Genomic DNA, 25,071 nt, shown 5'->3' on the forward strand with positions numbered 1-25,071 from the left:
TCTCTTCTCCACACTAACTACTTCCAATTCCTTCTCTCAGCCCTCAAAGGCTCTGGTCTCCTGTGCCATTCACCATCCTAAACTTCCCTCTTCCTTTCCCTCCTCTTCCTCTCTCACTGTTCCAGGACCTAGAGTTCAAGCAATGTAGCATTCTGCTGAGAGGTCGGCATTTTGTCTGGGATCAGGAAGAGGGGCACCTAGGATCCAAAGGTTCCAAGGGTTAACTCTGTGATCCCTGACCCAATAAGACCCCGGGAAAGTCACCTAACTTTTTGGCTTTGACCTTGAAATGCCATATTTGGCATATATTAGAATAGTATGGGCACGGTAACTCTTTGGAAGTAAAGAATACAAGCAGGTGAAAGCTATCTCCTGGCCCTACCCTACCTCAAGGACATACAGAATTTGGGGAGTCTCAGGCCTCCAATAAACCAAGGCCCCTCTAGTCTTAGATAAATTCCACCTTCTCAACTCCCACAGCCAGCCTGCATGGATAAATGTGAGATTAAATATACATTTTTAACCATCTCTAAACCTATGGCAGATATTGCTACATAATCACGGACTCTTTCCTACTAGTCAGGATACAGTTTCAGAATCATTCTCAACACATCATCACAAGAATCCACTACCAACACCCCATGTGGCCACATGAAATGAAATCGGAACCACTCCTTCAGAGGAGGAAAACTGACACTCCGAGATGGGCCGTGACCTCCCCATGACTGTGTCAAGAGCAGAACCAGAACCACAAAGGCCCCTTCCCCATTCTCCTAGGTCACCTCTCCTCTTCTAACTCTGATCTGCCATGAATGTGCCTTGACGTGGGGGACAGGACCTTGCCACCGCAGGTCATTCTACGACAAACACAGATAAAGGGTTGCTAAGTAAGGGGCAAAAGCTTCAGAGAAGGCTTGGAGGAAGAGGTGCATCTGAGCCAGCCTGAAGAAGTCTGTTATCTTAGGAACCGATGCGTTGTACTGGACTTCAGCAGGAGAAAATTCAAGATCGTGGTGGCATTAACAGTAGCAGGAACAGCATCAGCGAAGGAAGGGTGAGGACTCCAGGCTCTGAGAGGAGGCTGCAGGCAGGTAGGCAGAGCAGTAGCCATACCCGAGGCCATGGAGGCCGTGGGGAGAGGAGCAATGCAGAAAATGACAAGACAAGATTAGAAGAGCAAACCAGAGTCTGAGTGGTGTTTCCAGTGTCGGTGTTTGGGGTTGTTTTGTTTTGTTTTTTAATTGACTTAAAAAACCCTGAGACTTATAAATGGGAAGAGACGATAAGGAAAGAGTGGGAGGAAAGGAAAGAATCTCTCTCCATTCTCAATGGAAAAAAAAAAAAAAAGCCTTGCTATAAAATGTATTACAGGAACACTTTCATTATATAAAAACCTATTTTGTTTTCATGTCATTCTTAGATTACATCATAGAGTGGTTGCAGCCGTCTCGTACCATATTATAAATAAATCACTAGCTTAATCATAGAACGAGCCAGGGCCCTAGATTTAAAAGGGAAATATTAGATCATTTTTAATAACTGATATAACTCAAGCCAGTCACCATTGAAGCAGGGTGAGGTGACGTCATCCTAAAGAAGTCCAAAGAGGAACCAAAGAGGGTCAGTGCTGGGCAGGCCCAGAGAAGATGCCATTTACAAAGGAAGAGGTAGCTGATGGCAGGTGAGGGGAGTTCATCCTCTAGACTAGACAATCTTGTCATGGAAAGCAATGCTTACTTTCCAAGTACTGATGTCCAAAAGGCCTTCCTTGTGAAACATAGTGTGTGAATATTATATTTTGTTCTCAAAGCTACTGTATTCCCAAATAGCAGAAAATATGAGCATATTACGATGTCCATGTTTATGTCTTGGGAGCCACTGAGCAAAATTATAGACGGGAAGGCTTTTACTTATTCAGGAAAATATGAAATCCGGGCCGACACATGCAAATGCTACAGGCCTGATTCAAGTCAAGGGGACAGTGCAAAGCGGGGACACTGAGAAAATGGCCTGACACAGTAAACAACTGAGGGTAATTTCCAGCCCTTACTGACTATTAAGGAGAGCACCGGCTAATGTTTCATGAGCACCAACTTTGTGCTAAGTACCCCCTTGGCAGGCACTTTGTGTACATTTGTGAACACAAAAGAATAAGAATCCGAGGCAGCTGCTACCAGTTTTTCAAATTAAGTGGAGGCCCCTCGGTGGCTCAGTCAGTTGAGCGTCCAACTTTGGCTCAGGTCATGATCTCATGGTTCGTGGGTTTGAGCCCCGCATCGGGCTCTGTGCTGACAGCTTGGAGCCTGGAGCCTGCTTCAGATTCCGTGTCTCCCCTTCTCTCTCTGCCCTTCCCCCGCGCACTCTCTGCCTCTGCTTCAAAAATAAGCAAACATTAAAAACGTTTTTTTAAATAAAGGAATGATTAAGTGACTTAAGATCAGGCAGCTAATGCTAATAATGATAGTCTTCCCATTCCAAATTCTGTTCTGTCTTGTTGCCTACACCCAACCCGAACTATTTCCTGTTACGGACTGTCAGTAAAAATTAAATAATAGACAAGCCACACTTTGAAAGCACTAATAGTATCAAAACATCTTGAGAGTCAAAGGGGCCACGGAGCGGGGGAGTCATATTGACCTTCTGGCCAGCCACAGTCTTACTGACCCGAGCAGGCTTTCCTTAGTTTGGCTGCAGGGCTACTAACGACCTTGACCATAATTTTTAAGTCTTCCATTTCCATTAACTTTTGAGGAATGTTAAGGAAGACTCTAAGGGAACCTACCATCCTCTATAAAATGGACTGCCAGATTTGGTTTTAGAAAAGACTGGTTGGGGGGTGGGGGGGAAACGGACGCTCTAGAAAAGAACTTGCTGCCAGACAGAAGGTATTGGCTGACTTTTCGTGTCTGATCCTGTCAGTCCCACAGCAATACTGAGTATCGGTTCAGTGTTCTTAACACAAATGTCATTCATACTGCCGAGGCACACTGAGCCAAGTAACACTGATTTACGCAACTTTTCAGGACACAGCCGGACCCAACAGGAGATGTAGACCCTGAAATTGAACTAAAGGGACAACATGAAGGCTCCAGACTCCAAATCTGAACCTATTTTCCCCTAATCTGTTTCTGGAACTGGACAGAGGTTTCAAAAAGCAGAGAAACCAGACCAATTTGACAATAAATTTCATATATTAATAAAAAAAAAAAAAAGCAGAGAAACCAGGCCTAGAGTCTGTATGGACTGATTCGGAAAGAGAGACAGTGCAGGACGGTGAACAAGAAGCACTGGGCCAGAGACAAAGGAGCTTCAGAGGGTCCCTCCAATGGCTGCCAATGGCTCCATGGCCCCAGAGGAGTTTGTCCCCTCTCCAGGTCTTGGTGTCTCACCTGTACAGCAAAAAGTTCAAGCAAGAAGCAGCTCTAACTGGTAAGGAGGGTAAAAATATAGAGGTATAGGGGCACAGCATTAACTGAAAACTTGTGATCTTCCTCTGACAAGCCACGCCAAGTTTCATTCTGTGCAATTCTAGCTCAATGTCTATATTCAGATTTTAAATGGAGTTCTCACCCACAATCTTCAAGTAAAGCGGGTCCACAGAGGTGTGCTGGGTTTCTCCAGCGGTGCCATGTAGCTCCTGCTCTCACCTTAGCACATGCCCTGTAACCTAGAGTATCTGTGCAGACAGCCCCTAAGATGGCCTCCTAGAACTCCGTCTCTTGGTCTTCATGCCCTTGTGCAATCCCTCCTTTTGAGCGTGGGCTGGATCTAGTGACTTGTTTCAAGCAAACAGAATGAGGCAGAGGGAACGTGTGTCACTTCCAGGACGAGGCTACAGAAAGGCTGCGGCTGCTTGCATCTGGGGGATTCTCTCTTGCTCACTTGCTCAGAGGGAAGGCAGTCGCCATGTTGCGAGCTGCCCTATGGTGAGGCTCTCACAGCGAACACCTGAAGGCAGCCTCCAGCTGACAGTCAGCAAGGAACTGAGGCTCTCAGTCCAACCACTGCGAGGGCCTGAATCCTGCCAACGATCATGTGATTGAGCTTGGGGGTGGGTCCACCCCAGCTGAGCCTTCAGATGAAATTGCAATCCAGCAGACACGTAGACTGCAGCCTCAGGAGAGACCCTGAACCTCCCATCTAAGCTGCTCCCAACTTCCAAATCACAAAGAGTACAAGATAATAAATGTTCTCTGCTTTAAGCACTAAGTTTGGGGTCTGTTATGCAGCAATAGATAACAATGACAGGAGCCGCATATGAGAGCCCCAGTCCCAGTCCCTAGCAACTCCACCATTTTTCAGGATACCCAGGAAGTAGACCAGAAGAGATCAGCTATCAGGAACTCCTGGGAGAAACCCTTAGCCCTCCCCATGAATACCGAGATGCTTTCCCACTTGGTGACACACACCCAGGCGTGCTCTGGCCACACAGAGAGGACCATGGAAATAATGTCAGTTCAACTCAAAGTCAACATGACACTTTTGGCTGCAGCAAGTGAGTGGAAAATAAACTAGAATCTGAACCACACATGGAATATGACAGACTCTTTACCTGCCCAGCCATATTCTGCTGTCAGTTACTTCTACCCTCAGAACCTGCCCAGCCCTAGGGACCAAATGATGTCCACAGGCCCACCCTGCCAGTAGTCTGGCCTTGGTTTTGAGATCAGATCGCCTCCTCCTGGGAGCTTTCTTCGACCTTCCCGATTCTTTCCATGCTCCCAACCTTTTACACAAGCCCCATGAGAACTGAGGCTATAAAGGACCTCCACTTCCCACGCACCTACTATGTAGCCTTAAACGGATCTGGTGATTGGTAAATGTGTGCTGTAAATAACACCTTTCTTTCCAATGTGGTATTTCTTATGCATAGGTCTTTCTCTCCAAGATCAGGGACTGTGCCTAATTCACTGTGGTGTCCTTAAGACCCTGAAGTTTACTAACTTCCAGAATAACAATGGATTAGGGCAGAGAACAAGCACACATTCTGTGAAGGAGGGGTAGATATTCAGCAGCAATCTACAAAGGCCTTATGGGTTCCCTATGCATGAGACACCAGACATCTTCCACCAGACAGGAATCCGTGTAGGAGAACCTGAGAATTCCTCTGACCCCCCTAGGGCCCTGTCCGACATAAAGCAGAAGGTGTCTCCACTGTGCTGAGCTCATGAAGTACAAGAATATGGAATTAGGAGGAAGGAAACAAAAGAGGCAGAGAGAGCCCTACCTTTTATTTTTATGGACAGCAAACATCTCCTACAACGCATCCCTAGGTTATAGAACAGCCAGAGCCCCAGGTGGCTGCATGGGTTCCTGCTCAGACCTAGCAAGTCTTTTTGTATTTTGGAAGCAATAACATAAAAAGCAATGAAAGCTGGCTCAGCAGACGGTCACACGTGCCCAGAAACCACCTGACCAAGTAATTGTAGGGAGCCAAGACATTCACCTCTGGCGGAAGTGACTGTTGCTTTGTTTCCGGCATAGACTAATACCTGATCCTTCTAAGGACCAAAAAGGAAATATTAAAAATGAAAGCCTTTGGCTACCGTCAACAATTGTACACTAGTATCAACAGAGGAAAATGATTTCCTTCCGGACTCCCACTGGGCCGGTCACGCCTAGACAGAGGTGTGATTATCTAATCAAACAGAGCAAGAGCCTAACAGCTAGACTGTAGCTTCAAGATTTCTCAAGCATGGAGACTTCTCCATGTCTCTCAAGTCCACCTCCTTTCACTTCCTGCTACCTAGGGCAAAATCAAATATGAAAAGTAATAATAGTACACAACTGCGTTTCAACTTCAACCGTTACCATGAAGCCAGCTTCCAAGACTGAGGACAGATTAGCGCCCATCCAATCCTGGGGATGGTGGGGCTGTAGGGTTGGGAGGAAGAACATACACTGGGCATATACTACGTAGCAGGCTTGGTGCTGGGGGACTGCACATCACATGGTCTTATTTTTCTTTCTATTCAAGATGAGTCATTCCACCATAATAATCTATCATGTATGGACCACGCTTCGCAGTCTGCAAAACAGGTTGGCATCTCTCAACCCATCTGCTCTAAGCAAACACGAGAGGCAGGCAGAGCAATGATTATCATTCCTAATTCCCAGATCAGGGAAATGAAGGCAGGGGCGATGTCGTTTTTCTGGGGGTGCACATCTAATAACTGGCAGATCTTCCAAAACCCCATTCTGCTGCACGTACTGTCTTTTTATGCACTCGCAAACTTCTTAAGCCCTACTGGTCCCGAAAGACTCATTCTGCCAGGCACTTGTTTTGTTCCCAGAAAGCCATGTAGCCAGCCTCATCTGCTCTAGATTTCCTAAAACCCTCCAACAGCGAATGGCCAGTGTGTAATGGAATGCCCTTGGAGAAAGGGACACTCGCCACCTTTGGACTCATTCTTTCTAGCCATGAAAATGCACTGTGCACCTATTATGGGCTAGAGATCCCACCAAACTCGAGATGCACTTGTGAACAAGCGATGCCACCCCCCTTCCAACCGACTTTTATATTCTTAAAGGCCATCATCACGTGTGCCCTCTGCCCTCTCCAGTGGAGTCTCTCATTCCTGTAACAGTTCCTGGTGGGACATCATTTCCGGGCCTCACAGCGTTCTTGTGTAGACAGTCCAGCTGGCTAAGATCCCTCTCAGAGGATGAAGCAAAGACTACCAGCTGACAACCTAGGGGAGCTCTGACGGGAGGGTAGAAAGGAAGTTCGCGGTCACCCAAATCATGTTAGTCCTCTCGCCACCTCCAAGCAGCCCCCAGATATTCTTTGAGTGACCACTCTTCTCCACTGTGCAGCTGCCATGGGATTTGGGTGGGACCATCTCCAGACTCCGTTCCAGAGGAGGGCCCAGTGCACGTGGCACTTAGCACAGTCTCATCGTCTTGGCTTCAGTGACTGTGCAGGAACGTGCAGTAACCCAGGGACATGGGGACATGGCAGACAAGGCTCTCTCCCCACAATGGGCATAGGAGGCATAGGGCCCAGGATGAGGCACACAGCCATCTCTTGACCGCGGGGGGAAACATCCAAGGTGGAAGCCAACACAGAGAAGGCAGAGCGAGGAGTGCTATAGGAAACAGAGCTGAGTCCTGTTCAGACTAGCCCCAAAGCCCACCTTGCCTCTGGACTTGCCAGTTACCAGCAGGATCCCCCACCCACCGTGTTCTAGAGGACATACCCTATTTAATGCGGTCCAAGGCTGCACTGGCATTTTAGAATGGACAACAATCACTTGAGAATGTCTTCCGGATTCCTCCTGTTTAGGAATTCTCTCCCATTCTGTCATTACACACTGGGTGGGTTGGTTTGTTTTTAATCCAAGTAAACCTCTTCATATTAATCACAATTAATTTCAAACACTGAAACAACTCAGGAAGTAGAGCAGGTAACAAAGATTTCACAATTGATGCATAAAATGCAGGCTTGGGACAAAACATTCAAGATCAGGTGTGAAATTTTAACAAGCTGAAGGATTTTAAGAGTCAAAAGACTGGATGCCAGCCCTTTATCTTACGCAGATCTATTGGCACAGAGGTCAGTTGTTCTTTTGAGGTGCAGTTGATTAAGAAAAGGTGACAAAATGTAACTATAAACTCAGTTACACTTTTAAATAAAGTTAGGTTTGACCAATCACTATGGCATCTGCTCTGTTTTGGACAACTAGACCATAAACACGGCAAGGCTTATTGCTTGGAATACAGCCAGGGCTCAGGGCACATAGGGATTGGTCCTTGGGATGGAGACCACAGATCTCAGGTTCTACATGGACGCTTTTCCCAGAATTCTCCAGTTGTTTTCCTCAGATCTCTGCACAGCCCAGGGGAGCCCACACCATTATTCTTTTCACCACTCCTACCTTCTAGAACATGATGTTCTGTCCTACCCACTGAACTCAGAAGTATTCCAAAACACAAGGGAAACCTTCCCTTACCTGTTTGCCCTTCCCCTGAGTGTGGAATAGGATTCCGACTCACATCCCACTGGAGCTCTAGCAGGCCCTCTAAGACAAAGGTTCACACCCTTTGCCTGAGCAAATTTAGCATCCCTTACCTCAAAGGGTTTTTGTGAAAATAAAATGAGATCGCAGAAGCAGCAGCAGCTTGCACAGGGGTAAACAAAAATCACTCAATAATACGACTTTTCTTTCCTTGCAAATGCCCGTAACACTGTTCATTGATATTTTCTTTTTGGTCTTTCCATTTCAAGAATGCTTCCCTCCATGCCAAAGGAGAAAGAAGGAAGCAATACACTTATTGGCAATCCGAAATCATCATCACTCCAAATTTTCTTCCAATTTCTCTTCATGCCTCCTTCCAAGAGCTGAGTCCTGCCCTGCCTCTGCTTTGTCACACATTTTATTAGCATTGTCCTGTTTTGTCCATTGCCAATGAAATCAACTGAAGATAAAAAGAAAACAGTTTGGTTCTTCTCTAGTTCTTATTCTATCCCAGCTATCAGTGCCCATGCTTTAAAAGGAAAGCCTGGATTTTTTAAACTCATTAAAACGTGAACATTGATTATAAAAGAAGAATGTCTTCCCTTCTCTGTAGGACTCACCAATTGTGGAAAAATAGCTTCCCTCTGATGAGTGCCCAGTAGAACAATGAGAAAAGTCCTCAAATGAGAAGCAGGCAACTGGGTTCTGTCTTCAGTTCTATTTCTGAGCCTCAAGGTCCCCACCTGTGGAAAAAGGGAGAACAGGTTGCCTACAAATCTCTAGTATCTTACCAGCTTTAGAACTTTTCAGTTTTATGAACTCACTGGCTAGCCATACTAGGAATGATGCCAGCTGACGCCCAAAAATGCGGCGGCTTCCCTCTCCACCTGCTAAGCCCCCCAGTCAGGTCGTGGCATTTCTATTGCACTAATTTGTCTCAGTAACACTGAAAAGGGATTGCAGGGACCCCAGCCCTCCTGAGAAAACAGCTTCATCATAATCTCAGAGAGGAAAGATATCTATAGTTAGATATTCACAGGTTTTTTTTTCAATTTTAAAATTTACTTATTTATTTATTTTGAGAAAGAAAGAGAGAGAGGGGGAAAGATAGAGAGAGAGAAAGGACCAGAGAGAAAAGGAGGGAGAGAGAATCCAAGCAGGTTCCACATTGTCAGCGTGGAGCCTGATGCTGGGCTCAGACCCACGAACCGTGAGATTGTGACCTGAGCCGAAACCAAGAGTTGGATGCTTACCTGACTGAACCACCCAGGTGCCCCAGATATTCACACTGCAGCCAAGAAAAAATTAAGAGCAAAATCGGAACAAATAAAAATAGAAAAGATATAGGAGTTTGGAGACAAATGTCTAAGTACGGGACTGAGTGACCCTTCTGAACCTGAATTTCCTTGTCTGAAAAATGACAGCCAGTGAGCAGGAGAGAGCTGGACAAACTTGACACTCCCAGTAAGTCCTCATTACAGGCTTTATTTCATGAAGACCTATCACTATTTTGCTAAGGAGTATATGATACATGTTCCCACAGACAAATTTTCCAAGGCAGTAGGCTGTTACAAAATACGTGCTTTGTACACGCAAGTAGAATTCACATTCTAGAAAAGCCACTGCTTGCATTTTCATTGTTGACATTTTACACATTATTTAACCATCCATGAAATTCATTTGTGTATATTATCTCATTCAGTCCTCAAACATTCAGACAAGCTCAAAGTGAGGAGGGACCTTAAAAATGACCCACCTCCACTGTTCCAACTGACAGCAGGAGAAGCTGGGGCCAGAGTCGGGAGGTGGCTACTCTAGGAACCACAGTTAGTGGCAGACAATCCAGGGCTCCAGTCCAGGACTTGCTCCATGGACCTAATTTAAGCCACTTGGACAGAGGAGGACACCAAAACTCACTGGGCAGAGGGACTTGCCCTTGGTCACACAATCAGCTTTGGGGCAAAACCAGGACTGCCACATCCAAGTCTCTAGAAGCTTGCTAGGACACCTGCTAGAAGCTCTCAGTATAGCCTGACGGCAGAAAGAAATTAAGTCAGGGAAAGGGCACGTAATCAAGATAAGCCCATCAAAGCAATGAGTTTCCTGAGACCTAGCGGTCTTCAAAGACATCAGAATTCTCGATGCCATTCCACTGAAATGAGAAAGGCCATCATTTCATACTTGCTGAGGAACGGAGCATATGCAGAGGCACACCCTGGACCCAGGGACAGTCCAGTCTCATGGAAAACACAGGACAGACATTACTCCCCCACCCAAGCCCCAGGAAACCGAAGCTTCTCCTCGCAAAGGGAGATACTAAGTCAGAACGGTTTCTACAACCGCAGCGGAGGGCAACCAGACTTCCCAGATTTCTAAACCGGAAGGAGAGGCTCTCCGCCTTGGCCCTTGGGGCCATCTCCCCACTCCTGACAGCTTCCCTCCCCACACAAATGACAGTGGTCTCCTTTTCCCTAGTCCTCTTCTCTGTCAATATTTTTTTCTTCTTTTCCATAAAGAGAACAAGCAGCTTTGCTAAAGAACCACTGTGAAATGATTGAAGTTCCCATGCAAACAAACCATTAGCAGAGTTCAAATGCAATTTAAATTGCCAGTTGTTAAAGTGTTCCTCAATTTCGTGGTAAGTTTCCAAGGAGAATTACATGCTATATACTATTTAATTGGTTGTTTTCTATTTTTTAACATCCATTTATCCCCCCCCACCCTGATATTTCAGAAGTGTCTATAAAAGCTTCCCTTTAAAAAATTATACATTGTTGAATAGATTAAATCTAAAGATTGAAAAGTATCAGAGAAACAGCTGCAGGATTATGCAGCTCAGCAGAAATTGATGGTTCTGACACCACAAAACATGCAGAATTTTAAAATCTTAGGAGTCATCTCGTAATGCCCTCAGCTCTTTACAGGTGAAGATGCTGAGGCCCTGACAGAGAAAGGAGGGCTTGGCTCAAAGTCCCCTGCCTGACCAGTGACAGACCCAGGATGACAGCCAGCACTCCTGGTCCCCCACACTGCCGCCTCTTCTCACCACCCCATATATGGAGGACGTGATGGGAAATACTCAACAAATTGTACTTTCCACCTGTAATTTTTTAAAAGGAAAGACGAAGTCCTCTTTAAATACACCCCTGACCTCAAAACCAGAGATGGGCAGTGGCAAATCCGTCTCCAAAGGGAAGAACAAGGAAAGGCTGATGAATAAGTAGTCAAAGGAGCTCAAAACGAGCAGATTCTTGGCAGAAAAAGGAAAGACACTCTTCCAGATTAATTAAACAAGTGACGGGACATCGACACTGCTGATCTGCACTGCTGTACCTGGCCTAAAACCAGGGGCTGCTCCTGCTGTGAGAGGGTAAAGGATCCACAAAGCAAAGGCAGGCCTCATCGTGTCCGTAAAGGGAAAGGATTTCTAGAAGCCACCATGAGTGCAAGATGAAGCTGAATGCGTTGATACAGGATTTGTGTCAATTATTTAACCTCCCTGAGCTCAAGCTTCCCTGTCTGCAAAACAGGGATAACACCACCTACCCATCGGGATCTATGTGATTGTGCCCTGGGATTCCAATTCCAGCACGCATGGCACAGAGCCCACATGCAGCAGGCATGAACGGTCAGCCCCTCGTCTTCTAAGGTTTCTATGATTTCTCAAAGCTTAAGATTCTGTGGTTCTAACTTATTTGGACTATAACAGAGCCTCACCGGCTATGTATGTTCCGTAAGTGTGTTAGATGTTCATTTGTCATTCAAAAACTAAGATAAGACAAGTGTGTGACAACTTACGCATCCAAGCAATTTCCTTCAAAAGCAAACTTTTTGGAAGTCCTATTTTAAAATGGCCTCCAATAAGAGTGGCCAGTTAAGCACTGATTTGGGCTCAGGTCATGATCTCACAGACATGAAATGGAGCCCCACATCTGGCTCCATGCTGAGTGTGAAACTTGATTCTCTCTCCCCTTCTCTCTGCCCCTTCCCTGCTCACCGTGCACGCATGCGTTCTCTCCTGTCTCTCAAAATAAATAAACATTTAGTATATAAATAAATCCTTCAATAAAGCCTAAAATACAGAGAACAAACTGATAGTTGTCGGAGGGGAGGAGGCGGAAGGAGGGGTAACAGTGGGTAAAAGAGAGTAGAAATGTGGGCTTCCAGTTATGAAATGAATAAGTCGGAGAATAAAAGACAGAGTGTAGGGGATATAGTTAATTACGCTATAATAGCGACATATGGTGACTGATGGTAGCTACATTTTCGGTAAGCATGGTATAACATAAAGATGTTGAATCACCATGATGCACACCTGAATCTAATGTAACATTGTATGTCGACTATAACCAAATAAGAAAAATCATAACTTAAAAAAGGCTTTCAAATCCAATGTATGAATCAAAAAGTAACAAAAATCCCAATTTAATGTCCAAAACCTCATTTAAACTTCCCACCAACCCCGTAAGAACAATTTCCCAATTGCCCACTGAGGAAACTGAGGGTCAGAGAGGTCAGGCAACCCCCCAAGGTTCTGGGGCTGATAATGGTAAAGCCAAGACTTGAACCCAAGTCTTCAAAATCAAGCCCCACAACCCAGATCTTACTACCTTGCAGTTACAACTGTACGATGGGCAGCTATTCCGCTAGAGGCAAAAATATCCTAAAAAAATTCCTCCAGTATTTTCACAGTTTAAGGAACTCTGGGATACAAAACAAAGCCGGAACTTTCAAAATCAAATATGTTCACATGAGAAGCAGAATCCTTCCTGACTTCCACCTTGCTCTATGTTCTTCAGTGAAATAAAAAGCTCAGAGCCCTGGCACGGAGCAGACATCGCTGGGTATGTGGGAAGCAGGCCTGAGAAAGGTCAGCGGTGAGCTGACGGCAGGCCAGTCACAAAGAGAATTCCAATGGCTGGGCTCACGATCAAACACACCGCGGGTAACCCAAGAATGAGCTTCTGAACACCCCTCCGGCACAACTGTTAGCTGACACGATGTCATGTGCCCTGCATTCGCAGGTGCTCAAAACAGACACTTGCTAGCACCTCCTGTCCTTAATGAGGCACCATGTATGGACCCAACAGCTGCAGGTGCTGAGTCAGGCCTGCCTGGCGCTCTCAAAGAGCTCACAGGCTCACCGGGCGGGCACACGCTTGAAAACACTGAAAAGTGTGCAAAGCACAAGTCCACGAGACGTTGTTTTGAGGGTCTGGAAGAGCTCCGTGGATGATGACTTCTGAACCGAGCCTGCACACCCAACAGGATTTCCACCAATGAGGAGGGGGAAAATAGGCCCAGGGAACAAGACGTGCTAAGCGCCGTAAGGAGGTGTTCAGGCTGTTCTTAGGGAAAGTGACTAATCTGCTGAGGCCAGTGGCAGAGCACACGGAGGGATGCAGTGGGAGACGAGGCTGCAAAGGAATGTTGCGGCCAAGACATGAAGGACCTTATGTGCCAGGCTAAAGCACTTGGATCTTGACACTCATGGGTACTGCGTCCCGGGAAATGACGCAGGAGAAAGTTAAATAGCAGAGCTACCCCTTTAAGAACTGAACTCCCTTCCGTTGAGCCTCCAAGCACAGGGAGGGTGGGAGGGTCTGAAGGACAGCTTCCTCCTCCCAATGGACCCCTTCTCCATGGCCCCACCCACAGAGAAGTCAGAGAAGTGGGTGGCTCTCAGAGGTGCCCCAACCCACACGTCTGTGGACCTTTCCCTCTAGTCTGGAACTCCCAACCATGAAGGACCCAGAAAAGACACCACGTCTCCTGTTCCAGGCAGGATTTCCACTCTGCCTTCAGGGAAATGCCAGCACTACCCAACCTGATGAACCAGAACACGGGCCGAACACAGGCTCCAGCCTCTTTCCTGTTAACTAAGCAGAAGCCAGAGGCCTATCCAGCACACCCTGTGTGTGCCCAAAGCTCCCTATCACGGAGCTCTTCCGTCCAGGCCTGGTACCATGTGACCGGGGCCTCCAACCAGTAAGGAGCCTGCACTGACGTCACCAGTTAGGTCCTATGGAACCTTTCCCTTAAAGGAGCCTTTGCAGCAGGTCCCATTTGTTAAAGGCACAGGCAAGATGTTTTTCGCTTCCTGCCCAAAAAGGAGCTCCTGGTCTAGAAGGAGGGATAAAACATAAACCAAGTAGGAGATGGTGAGTACCACGGAAGAAGGACAGGTGATACAAATCCTCACGAGTAACCCTGTGACTCGATGTGATTTCTTAAACCCATTTGACAGATATGGAACCTCGGGCTCAAGCAGGTTAACTGACCTGGCGGATCACACAGCTAGAAGTGCCACAGCCAAGATTTGAATGCTCAGAATCACCACAGAGCTATATACTCTATTGCCCCACAGCCCATTGTGATGCGAGCTAGCAGAAGAGAGAACAGAGAGATCCTTTCTAGTATGGGGCAGTGTGAACGGTGGAGAGTAGATGGTGATCACAGGTCACCTCAGTCAGAAGGTGGCCATCCAGGGAGAAGTGTTTAAGAGGAACAGGAGGTCTCTGGATGAAGACAGAGGAGGGCCCCTCATGCTAAGAGAACAGCATGAGATAAAGCATGAAGGTGAGAAAAAGCAGGGTATGTCTGGAAAATGGCAGGGAACATGGGTGTCTTAGGGATGAGCGAGCCAAAGCCTCACAGCGGACAGGCATTGCTGTCTGACGATGATGGGCCAGGGACCAAGGGCACGAGTTCTTACTTCTAAATGGCAAAATAAAGAAATTTACAGTCAGGGACACACAGCTGAACATTCCAGCTCTACTTGGGGTCCCGTGCTATCGTGCTAAGGCCACCATACATTCACCTTCCAGGATCTGGGCTGGGGTCAAGACTAATGGGCCTTCAGGTCCCTTCTGATCAATATACACAGGAACACTGGCCCCTCTGGAGGTCTGAACTTCTACACCTCTTCTAGTACATTCTGCCCTCCTTGAGAAGAATCCCTACAGCTCATCAAATGACTCCCAAACCCTAGCTGGGGCACAAGCACCCGACGTGGTGAACGGAGTACAGAGAGCAGGACAGGAGTCATAGAATCAATCTACACTTGATTTCTGGATTCTCCAAGAATTAACAATGGAACCCTGAGCGAGTCCCTTCCTTTTAGAGAAGTTAAATTTCTTCATTTGTAAAATGGAAGGAACCATCCTACTCATATATCTATGAGTTCTTGTGAGAATTAACAACTAATTTGTGAAATTAAATAGAAGGATATGTGTTTCTACATGCAGCCTGACATGTTTAGAATAGGTACTCCCCCTGAAAGCCACCATGATGACAGAGGTGGTATAAAAAGGGCACAATCCTCCCGGTAAAGTATCTAAAACTGGAGTTGTCAACAATCCCCCCCGCCCCCGCCCCCGTTGAAAATTGATCTGTATTCCCCCAGGCAAGTCATTACATCCTTTTGTGCCAAATTGTTTTCATCTTTTAAATGACCCAGTAATCCCACTTTGGGCAATATACATAAGGGAATAATCCAAAAGGAAAAAAGAAGGCAATTTGTTCAGAGATGTTATTCATAGTGCTATTTCTAGCTCTTTACATATCCCTCTATTATAGCACTTCTCTCACTGTGCTGTAATTATCCACTCCCCTTCCATACGCCTCCAAATTATCTTTGAATCAGTCCCCAGCACCTAGCACAATGCCTGGCATACAGTAAGAACTCAATAAATGTTTGTTGACTAAATGAATGGGCAATATGAAAGAGATTTTAAAAGAAATTCAAATGAGCAAAAACAAAACACTGCTTTTAAGAGATAATGCTAGAGTTTAAAAAAAAAAAAATGGTAATACAGACAGCAAACTATTCAAAGAGGAGCATGCGAAGACGCCCAGAAGTGAATTTCAGGTGATTCAGAATACGATCTCTGAGCATCTCCCGGCTCATGCCCAGTGCAGTATAGGACTGCCATGAGACACCCAGGGCATGAGGTCTCATGTGGAGTCACTTTGGCCCGGTGGCCAGAGCACAGGCTCGATCAGGAATCTTAGATTCCCAGCCTGACTCAGACACAACCTCACACTGGCCAATCATCAAACTTCTCTGAGACCAGTTCCTCCACGCCACTGAAACATGGGGGATTTACAGGAAAGCCCATCCCATTTAAAGGAACCACAGAGGGGGAAGCGAGGACCGGCAAGTGTGAAATCAAACGTAAACGAAAGAGGAGGTTTGGGAGGTATGCTTGGACCACGGTCCTCAAGCCAAGGTGGGGCCTTGAAGCCCCAGCTCTTCCATACCCCGCCCCCCCCACCCCAAGCCTTCCATTCCCATCTAATAGGGTGGCTGAAGGCTCCTAGCAGGGAATCTGCAAGAGGCAAGAATCTGGACGACCCATCAAGGGAAAACAATATGTTAAATATGGCCCACAAAGTCAGCATCACTCTGAATGTTCCGTATTCCTGGTGGGAAAGAATGCTTTATACAAATACCCAAGGAGAGCAAAGGAAGCGGCATGTTCTGCAGGGCTTATTTTGGGGCGTTCCAGCAGCTCTCAGCCAGGAAGTCAGAGGCAGGAAGCCCCTGCCCTCTGTTCCCTGGCCAGAAGTTCAAGGTTAGAAACCAAAGCAGGGAGCACACAGACTCCTTAGTCTGAATCAGCTGCAAGTCTCTGCACCCCCCACCTCCTGCATTGCACATTTTCACCTCCATCAGGGTCTCCCAGATTCCTGCCCATTGACCATGACACTATTCTGAAGGAAACTGCCCTTGACGTCCCGTAGACAATCCCTCCAAAACATGTCGTGAGCCAAGTCACTTGTCTCTGGCTCCATTTCCACCACCCTAGTCAAAGTTACCACCACCTCTCGCCTACTGACAGCAAGAGTCTCCTCCTGACCCCCTTGCTTCTACCCTTGCCCCACTCCCTGCAATCCATCCCCCTGACAGCGAGCTGAATGATGCTCCCCATCACCCCTAGATTCGGGTCAAGCCCCTGCTCTAGCTTACTTACACCCAGCAGCCCTTTCCCTGCCCTCCTGGCATGTTTCTTCCTCGGCCGCCCACTACCTCCTAGCATTCTGGGCCCTTTTCATTCCTCAAGCACAAACTCATTCCCGTTCCATGGCCTTGGCATTGACCGCGCCCTCTGCATGGCTCTCCCTCCTGACTTTTGCACGGCTGACTCCTTGTCATTCAGACCTCAGCTTAAACATCACCTCCCAGATCACTTCCTCCATTCACTCACCGTCTTAGTGCCCTGTGTGAATCCTCCCAAGTGTTACTTATCATTCCCTTCTATTTACAGGTTCATTTATTATCTGCCTTCTCCACACACCCCTAACTAGAATGTAAAGGTCCAAGGAATCATTGTTCCATGTGTCTTTTCCGTCACTCTAAACCCAGGGCTGGATCAGTGCCCAGAACAGTTTGAAGCACATAGGTGGGAATCCAATAAACATTTAATAAAATTAGATGAATACATACCACCAGTGACAGAAACCTTACCGATTGCTAAAGGCAAGTCGCCCAGCACTGTGGATAACGTCCTGGGCTCTGGAGTTGATGACGATCAGTAATGCTTGCTACTCAGGAGCTGTAGTTTAGGAAAGTGTTCCCATTTCTCTAGACCTCACTTTTCTCAAGTAAAATGGGGTTAACATCACCCGGCTATAGGAGGGCTGGGAGGATAGAAGGAGATTGATCATGTAGAACGCCCCATGTGGGCTCAGCACAGACAGAATGTTCCCTGTTGTCAACGGCGGTCCCATCTTACAGGTGGGAAAACTGAGATCAGAAAGGAGCAGTAACGCCCAAGTGAAACACTGGGTCAGCAACAGAGCCAGGTCAGAAAATCACAACTGCAGTCTCTGTCCACTGCTGTGCAGACCAGCTATTCCTTAGACATCGTAATAACAAAAATGCCTGATAGCATGTAACTGATTTATATACTCTGTCTTGTTCCCTAAAGGATCTGCTCTGAAGTACCTAACAGAAATGCATGTAATTCGTGATTTTTTTATGGTGAGAAAGCTGGGGAGTGAGATGGAAAATAAGGTGAAGGAAAAGGACAAGGATTACAAAAAAGAAGAGTCTTGGGGTGCCCGGGTGGCTCAGTCAATTAAGTGTCCCACTTCAGCTTAGGTCATGATCTCGCAGTTCGTAAGTTCTAGCCCCATGTCGGGCTCTGTGCTGACAGCTCAGAGCCTGGAGCCTGCTTTGGATTCTCTGTCTCCCTCCCTCTCTGCCCCTCCCCTGCTCGCACTCTGTCTCTCTCTGTCAATAATAAACACTAAAAAATTATTTTAATAAACAAGCATTTAAAAACTTAAAAAAAAAAAAAAGAAGAGTCATACGTCTCATACCATTTGCCAGAGGTGGGCTTCACATTTGGCTCTAAGCTTCGCAGAGACCGATAGAAAATGGAAGGAAATACCCATGTACAGTCCTTTGGAACACTCGGTTACTGAAATGTCACAGCAAGGTGTGAGGAGGTATCACTATCCAGTTAAGAACCACCCTAGTTTGTCACACTCTTGCCAACTAAAATCAAATATCCACTTACCCCTGACCACACGCACTCTGAAGTCACACAACCTGGGTTCAGATCCCAGCTCCACTACCGACTGCGTGACTTTGGGCAACTCAACCCCCCAGGCTCTTCCTCTATAAAAAGAAGGTAAAACACAGTACCTAAGCGGGTCAACAAAATGCGGTGTGTATGTATGTAATTCTGTCACGTGCTACAACACAGATGAACCTTGCAGACATTATGCTAAGTGAAATAAGGCTGCCACAACAGAATCGATACTGTAGGATCCCACTTAATGCGAGGTGCCTAGAAATTCATGGAGACAGAGGGCAGAAGGACAATTGTCAGAGCCGAGGGGAAGGGGAATGGGAAGTTGGTGTTTAGTAGGTCCAGAGGCTCAGTTTTGCAGAATGAAAGGAGTCCTGGAGACGGGTTGCCGGACAGGTGGCTGCATTTAACACCCCGGAGCTGTACATTTAAAATGGTTAGATGGTAAATGTGTACTTTACCAAAATTAAAAATAAAGTTAAAAAAAAAACAGCACCTACTCATGGGTAGGGATAATAGTGACTCAACGATTTAGGTCAAGTGCTTAACCCAATGCCTGGCATTCAGAAAGCAATCAACTCACGGCAGTCCTCCTTCCGAACAGTAACAGCCCATACACCTGCACCACCAACCCTAACCTCTTGGTGCCCTTGCCTGTCACCACCATAGCAGGTGTGGGGGGGACCCCAAGCCCTGTTGCCTCAATCCCAAGCCTTCTTGCCTCCCACCCGGCGAGCAGGGCTATACGCAGGCCAGCTACCATCGTGGAGCAGGAGACAGGCTGTGCGCAGGGTCCTGGGGTCCTGTCTCCCTGGCATTCTAGAGCGGCTTAGGGAACTGCTTGGCCTCCCTTCCACACTGGACAGACTTGGGTCTCCGAGCACTCCCCTGAGCTATTAGGATCCGCCGCCTAATGCCACCGGCGTGAAAGTGCTTCCCTGAGACACATCTCCAGCGTCTTCCCTGAATTGAAGAAAAGTGCCCCCAGGTTCACCAGAACCCAAACTGACTGCAAAGAACTACTCATGGCCGTGTAACATCTGGCGGGCTGTTAAGAGAGGGTGGTGCCCTCTAAGTCTCTCTTTAAAGCTGTATCAAGGCAAGGAAGTGTGTGTGTGTGTGTGTGTGTGTGTGTGTGTGTGTGTGTGTGTCTACGAGTGTGCGTCTATGTGTATGTGTAACCATGTGTATGCCTGTGTGTGTGTCTATATGTATGTGCACCTATGTATATGCCTATGAGTGTGTGTGTCTGTGTGTGTGTGTCTGTCTGTAATATGTGTCTGTGCCTGTGTATAAAATCCATTCAGAGTCAAGCTCACCTTTCGATGGGAATTACACTGCAGCATTCTGACAGCTAAGCAAGAAAGCCCTCCCTGCTCAGTCTCTTTCAAGGTCTCTGCATAACTTCTACCCTCTGGGAGAAACTGAGGTAGGGGTCTCTGTTCCCCGGTTCTGCATTTTGGACAAGCTATCACTCCCTTCTAGGAAATCAGGAAAGAAAAAGATCTAGAAGCCAAAGCAGGTCAGAAGGCAGCAGCCCACATTCAAATAACATTCACATGACTGAAAGCAGAATAAGTAGAAAGCAAAAAAAAAAGGGGGGGGGGGAGAAAATTTTACAAACAACAAAAGCCCATGTAACCTGACAGAAAGAGGTGTGAACTGGGGCAGTTAGGTGCTAGTTCTCAGTCTCACCAATCAGATCAATAAGTGGAGGCAACTCTGGCATCCAGAGTCCCCATTTCCTCATCTGCAAAATGGGCACGCTCTTCTCTGCCTCTGCCTGCAGGGGCAGCTGAACTGTAGCGGAAGGAAGAACAATCGAGAGCCAGGAGCCCGGGGGTTCTAATCCCACCTAATCAGCCCTGTACCCACAGGGTGAGTTAGCTTAGCTCCCAGGCCCTGCACTGCCCACCGTCCTGCTGCAAAAGGACGCCGACAAGCCGAATCATCTCTAAGACTCCTTCCAACCCACACAACGTCCTGCACACTGGGTATTTATTCCAGACCGTGGATGCCATGCAAATGCTGCATATATGGCCACATTTTTATGCCCTTAAGGCCAACCATAACTCTGCTTTTCAAGCTAAGACTACCCCTCCCCAAGTGTTCACGAACGTCCTTCGGGCTTGTTGCTCTAACCCTAGCAGACAGACAGACGACAACACTCCCAAATTACCTTCCTACCCAACTCTGGCTAGGCCTCAGGTGGGAAGAAATATCTCTCATATTTTTTTCACATACAAATACAATTTTCCCTCGGGCAGAGTCCGCCTCCAAATCCCACGGAAAGAAGAGCTCCCCTGGGAAAGCAGCTGTCCACACCCCAAATTAAAGTGGCCAGCGCTCCCAGCAACATGTCCCATCACCCTGCAAGCCCCAGGTCTGCGAGCAGAAAGGCCATTCGCTCTGTCAATAAGGATGTACTCACGTGAGTCGGGCCCCACAGGCAGCTGGCCCTCCGCTGGCCCTCACTCCCTCTCACACACCCTGAGTCCCATTGCAAGGAGGTGGTCCCAAGGCCCGAGGGGAACAGCACTGAAACATTCTCTCCTCAGCTTCCAGTACAAGGGGCAAAGGAATGGAGGGGACGGCGGGGGGGAGGGGGGAAGGGGGCGACTTTGTTTCTGGAAACAAGAATTCAAATCCTGCTTCTCCTAAACCCTGAGTCACCTCCTCCTCTTCCAATAGATCAGTGTGGTGGGTAAACATTTCCATATATGGAGAAGCAGGCTAGAGGATGTCAGAAAACTCACCCTTCTCTCCTCTGGCACTTGAAGAACATGCCCCCACTTATGACAGAATTCCTTAATCGGAGTAGATGATTAACCCCAAAAGAAGGAGAGTCTCAATCTGCACAGGCTGACTGTTACAGGAAAAAGGCTCCCAGTCCAAACAAGGAAGTGACTGGTTTGCAAGACTTTAAGTTCACCTGAGGAATAGGGCCATCTAGAAGGCACTGACATTTATGGAGTCAATCTATTCATTCATTCAGAGGAGGGTGGTATCTGGGGGAGATGTACCCTAAGCGGTCACCAAGAATCCAATCCACAAGTCTTCTGATGGCAGATGAGCCCTAAAATAATCCCCACCCTTGGCCCCAATTCCCAGACTCCCTTGGGCCAAGAATCCTCCTGGGAACGTAGTTTCGCATGAGTTACTCGTAGGACAGAAACCAGGCACAGAAACCCAGAATAAAACCAGACTTTCAGAAGAACACTGTTGAGGGGGAAGGAGGGCTGAATGCCCAATTTAATTGGTATGATTACTTCCCATCAGAAGGTCCTGAGAAGTGTTTGAGAACTAAATTGGACCAGTAAAGTCAGTCAGGAACGGATCTGTTCTAAAAAGGACTCCAGACTGAATTAGCAGAAGAGAAAGGAGAGAGAGAGATGGGGTGCAGGGGAAAATGGCGGTGACAGGGAGGAGGGGTCTGCTCATCCCAGTGGTTCTGTTTCTTACAGGGATCCTGTTCTACTGTTGGCTGCAAAGGCTTTCTGCGTGTCATGTACCAATTTTTCAGAATCACCACCCACCTCCTGGCCTGAACCATGAGGCTGCTAGTTCTCATCCCCGGGGGAGTCTTCAAGCAATGAACAGCACTACTCAGAGGGCCAAGGCACCCAAGCCCTAAGCCCAGGTCAGCCCACTCCTTAAGATTTTGGAAAAATCAGTTCTCTTGGGGTTTATATTCTTTCATCTACAAACTGGGTCAATATCACAAAACTGTCCAACTACGTGTGCTAAAAGCAGCTTCTACTTGGTCTATCCAAATAGTCACAGCACACTTATTCTGATTACTTGTTTTACCTTTTGGCGAACATACCATAAATACCTGAAAAGCAGCAAGCATTTCTTATTTATTGCGTGTTTAATAAATGAACACAAATATAAGTGATTATTAAATGAAGTAGGGAAACAGGATCAGAAAACCTTCCGGCACATGCCAGAACCATAATTCAGCACAGAATTCCGGCCACTGCGGTCCTCCCCAGAGGTCCCAGAGGCAGTCTGAGGAGGGTAAAAGGATGATCCTCGTTTGTAACTGAGAAGACTGGACATGGAGCCCTGTGACTTGTGGTTCTGTAGAAAGACTGTCATCCTGTCAGGAGCTCAGAGTCCCTTCCAATATTCCAGCAGGAACATACCAGCAGAGGGAAAAGACATTCCATGGAAAATAGCTGCCCACAGATGGCCTGGGAACTCTGGAAACCGGGGAGTAAGCAGACTACAGGGGTAGGTATGAAAACCAAGAACAAAGAGTCTGTGTCTACCCTCCATTTTGCAAAAATAGCACTTGGAGACCAGCTTCCATATTCACAAAAGGGCCCCTCGTTCCTTAACGTATGTGTGCCTCTCTTCCTCTTGACCACTGCGAACCACTGGCTCTGGGATCTTGAGAGGAGAGAAGACCACTAAGCCCGATGTCCCGCCTGATTATAAATCCTGCCCCCCCCCATGGTGTCCATGACATCTCCAGTGAGGTGGCGACCATCATCTCTTACAGCTGCAAATTCCATCTTTCCAACAGAAAGTTCTTCCTTATACGGAAACCAAGTCCGGCTCCTGGCTTTCCCGTGCCTCATTCTGCCTCTTCGAACCATATGAACAACCGATGTCTGTTCCATTGGCTTGGAATTTTTGTGAGTGAATCCGGATACAGAAACGAAGCTGCCCAAGATCTCAACCCTGAGTCACTCCGGCCGTTTCCTGCCCATATCACCCTGCTCGCTCCTAATGTATCTGGTGCCACCTTGAAATCCATCCTTTTCAGGCTTTTCCAGGAAGTACTATTGCTAAGCAATCCATTCTGCACATGGACCCCTGGCCTTGTGGACTCACAAGACGTGCCCTGTGAAATCCCAGTCCCTGGGAAATGAGAGGAGAGACATCTTCGAGACTATTTCTTCGGCCACATTCCCACCCTTTGTGGACAGAGCTCAGGGCTGTGGATCCCATTCCCGGCTCCCCATTCCTGGTCTCCTGTCCTGCCAGACCTAGCATTGTCTCCAGGATACATGGCTGTTCCAAGGAACATTAAGAGAGAGCTCTGCAGGAAAAGAGGGCCTTGCCAACTCAAACGCTCTCAGAATAATAACCAAGCAGCCTGCAGGCAGGACAGCAGTGCCAGCTTGCTGATCGCAAGGCTGGGAGCTCGTGATCCCTGACTAACTACCCCGGCACCATTCTGGACTTCATTGTCTTTACAAATCGGGGGAAAAAATGTTCTTTTGTGCTGCAGTTCTGATGGCACGGCTTGGAGTCAGGGCACATGCAGCAATGATGCCTCACATTAGCAACATGCTTTACTAGTTGATAAATGCTTTCCCAGACAGTCTCATTTAATCCCTACTGGCAACTCCACTGGGAGTATTGTACCCAATTACGTGACAGGAAAACTGAGGCTCAGAGAGGCGAAGTATATTCCTAAAGTCACACCAACAGTAAGTAATTAGAGGAACGCTAGTTTAGAAGTTAGACGACTATCAGTTCCAACTCTGCTAAGTACTAACTGTATGACCCCTGGCCAACTTTAACTTTCCTAAGCCTCAGTTTCTATACCTGAAAATTAGAGATTTAAATAGCCCTTCTGCCTCCTCCCAGAGCAGTTACGAGGATCAAATGAGATAATGAGACTTAAAACCCTCTGGAAAATGGGAAGGCGTTCCAAAAGTGTAAGGGATTATTGTGTGATTACTTGTAAATGACTGTGCATTCCATTACAAATACAAAAAAGCAGTGAGGTCATCCTGGAGACAAAGAAACATTAAGGCTCTGGGAACGAAAGGGAAATGATTTGATGTTCTACAGGTTTCTGTCTGTGTGCTTCTCACTGGTAGCTGAACCTCAGCATCAACTGTCAGATTTTCAGCCGCCAAGTCGCATGTGCCAACAGGACTCTCAAGACAGTGCTCCTTTTTCAGCTACAAGCGAATGCCGGCCCAAAAGGAGGTAATGGAGAGAGGGATGTCTGGGAGACCCTCCGAGAGTCTCAGTTCCGGAAACATGACCTACAACGTTCTCCTTGGAGAAGTTGTTAGAAATACAGGCTCCAGTCCCTCTGCAATAAGCCCACAGGGAAATAAACGTACAGAAACGAGCTATTTACCAGAGAGCACTGAGGAGGCTCCCAAGCATGAATTAATCAAGGACACAAGGTATTTCAAGCTGCAGACACCAAAAAGATGGAAACCAGCAAACCATTAAACATCTGAACACATCTCACAGAGGCTCAACCTGGAATGCATGCAGCCCAGGCAACGGAGAGGTGTGCCTGCGTACCAGAGCTCCCGCTGCAGGTCACGTGGGGGTGGGAGGGACCCGGGAAGCTCGGAGAGCACAGCCACTGGTCTGGTGTCCTTCAGGCCCCTGCCAACACGCTGGTCATCAGGATGCTCCTCTGTGTCTGCAAAGGTCCAAGTCATCAACGTCGTGCATGGGAAGGGCCAGATCTGCCCCAGAAATCCATGCCCAAGGCTGATGAGCACACAGCTCAGTGATGATTATTTCCTGGTTTGCACCTTATCATCTCCTTCCTTGTGCTTCACATTGGAGACAGGCACTAAATAAAT

At 47.3% G+C, this 25,071-nt stretch overlaps 1 protein-coding gene across 10 annotated transcripts in view; it reads right to left on the reverse strand.

The window, feature by feature from the left end:
• Positions 1-25,071, reverse strand: part of LPP (LIM domain containing preferred translocation partner in lipoma) — a 669,728-nt gene that overhangs the window by 594,347 nt on the left and 50,310 nt on the right. For 8 of the 10 annotated variants that reach the window (XM_027061202.2, XM_053221073.1, XM_027061204.2 and 5 more), the window contains exon 2: positions 8,579-8,701. The exons of 1 other annotated variant lie outside the window; for it this stretch is intronic. Coding sequence is in view for 1 of the 9 variants with exons in the window: in XM_053221081.1 (XP_053077056.1) it covers positions 8,579-8,701 (123 nt within the window). In the remaining 8 variants the exon portion in view is untranslated. Of the gene's footprint in view, positions 1-8,578; positions 8,702-20,930; positions 22,705-25,071 lie in introns of those variants that run through there. One more of the 10 variants, XM_027061203.2, reaches the window with a different exon arrangement.

This window comes from Acinonyx jubatus, chromosome C2 (assembly GCF_027475565.1).
Source record: "Acinonyx jubatus isolate Ajub_Pintada_27869175 chromosome C2, VMU_Ajub_asm_v1.0, whole genome shotgun sequence".
Lineage (NCBI taxonomy): Eukaryota > Metazoa > Chordata > Mammalia > Carnivora > Felidae > Acinonyx > Acinonyx jubatus.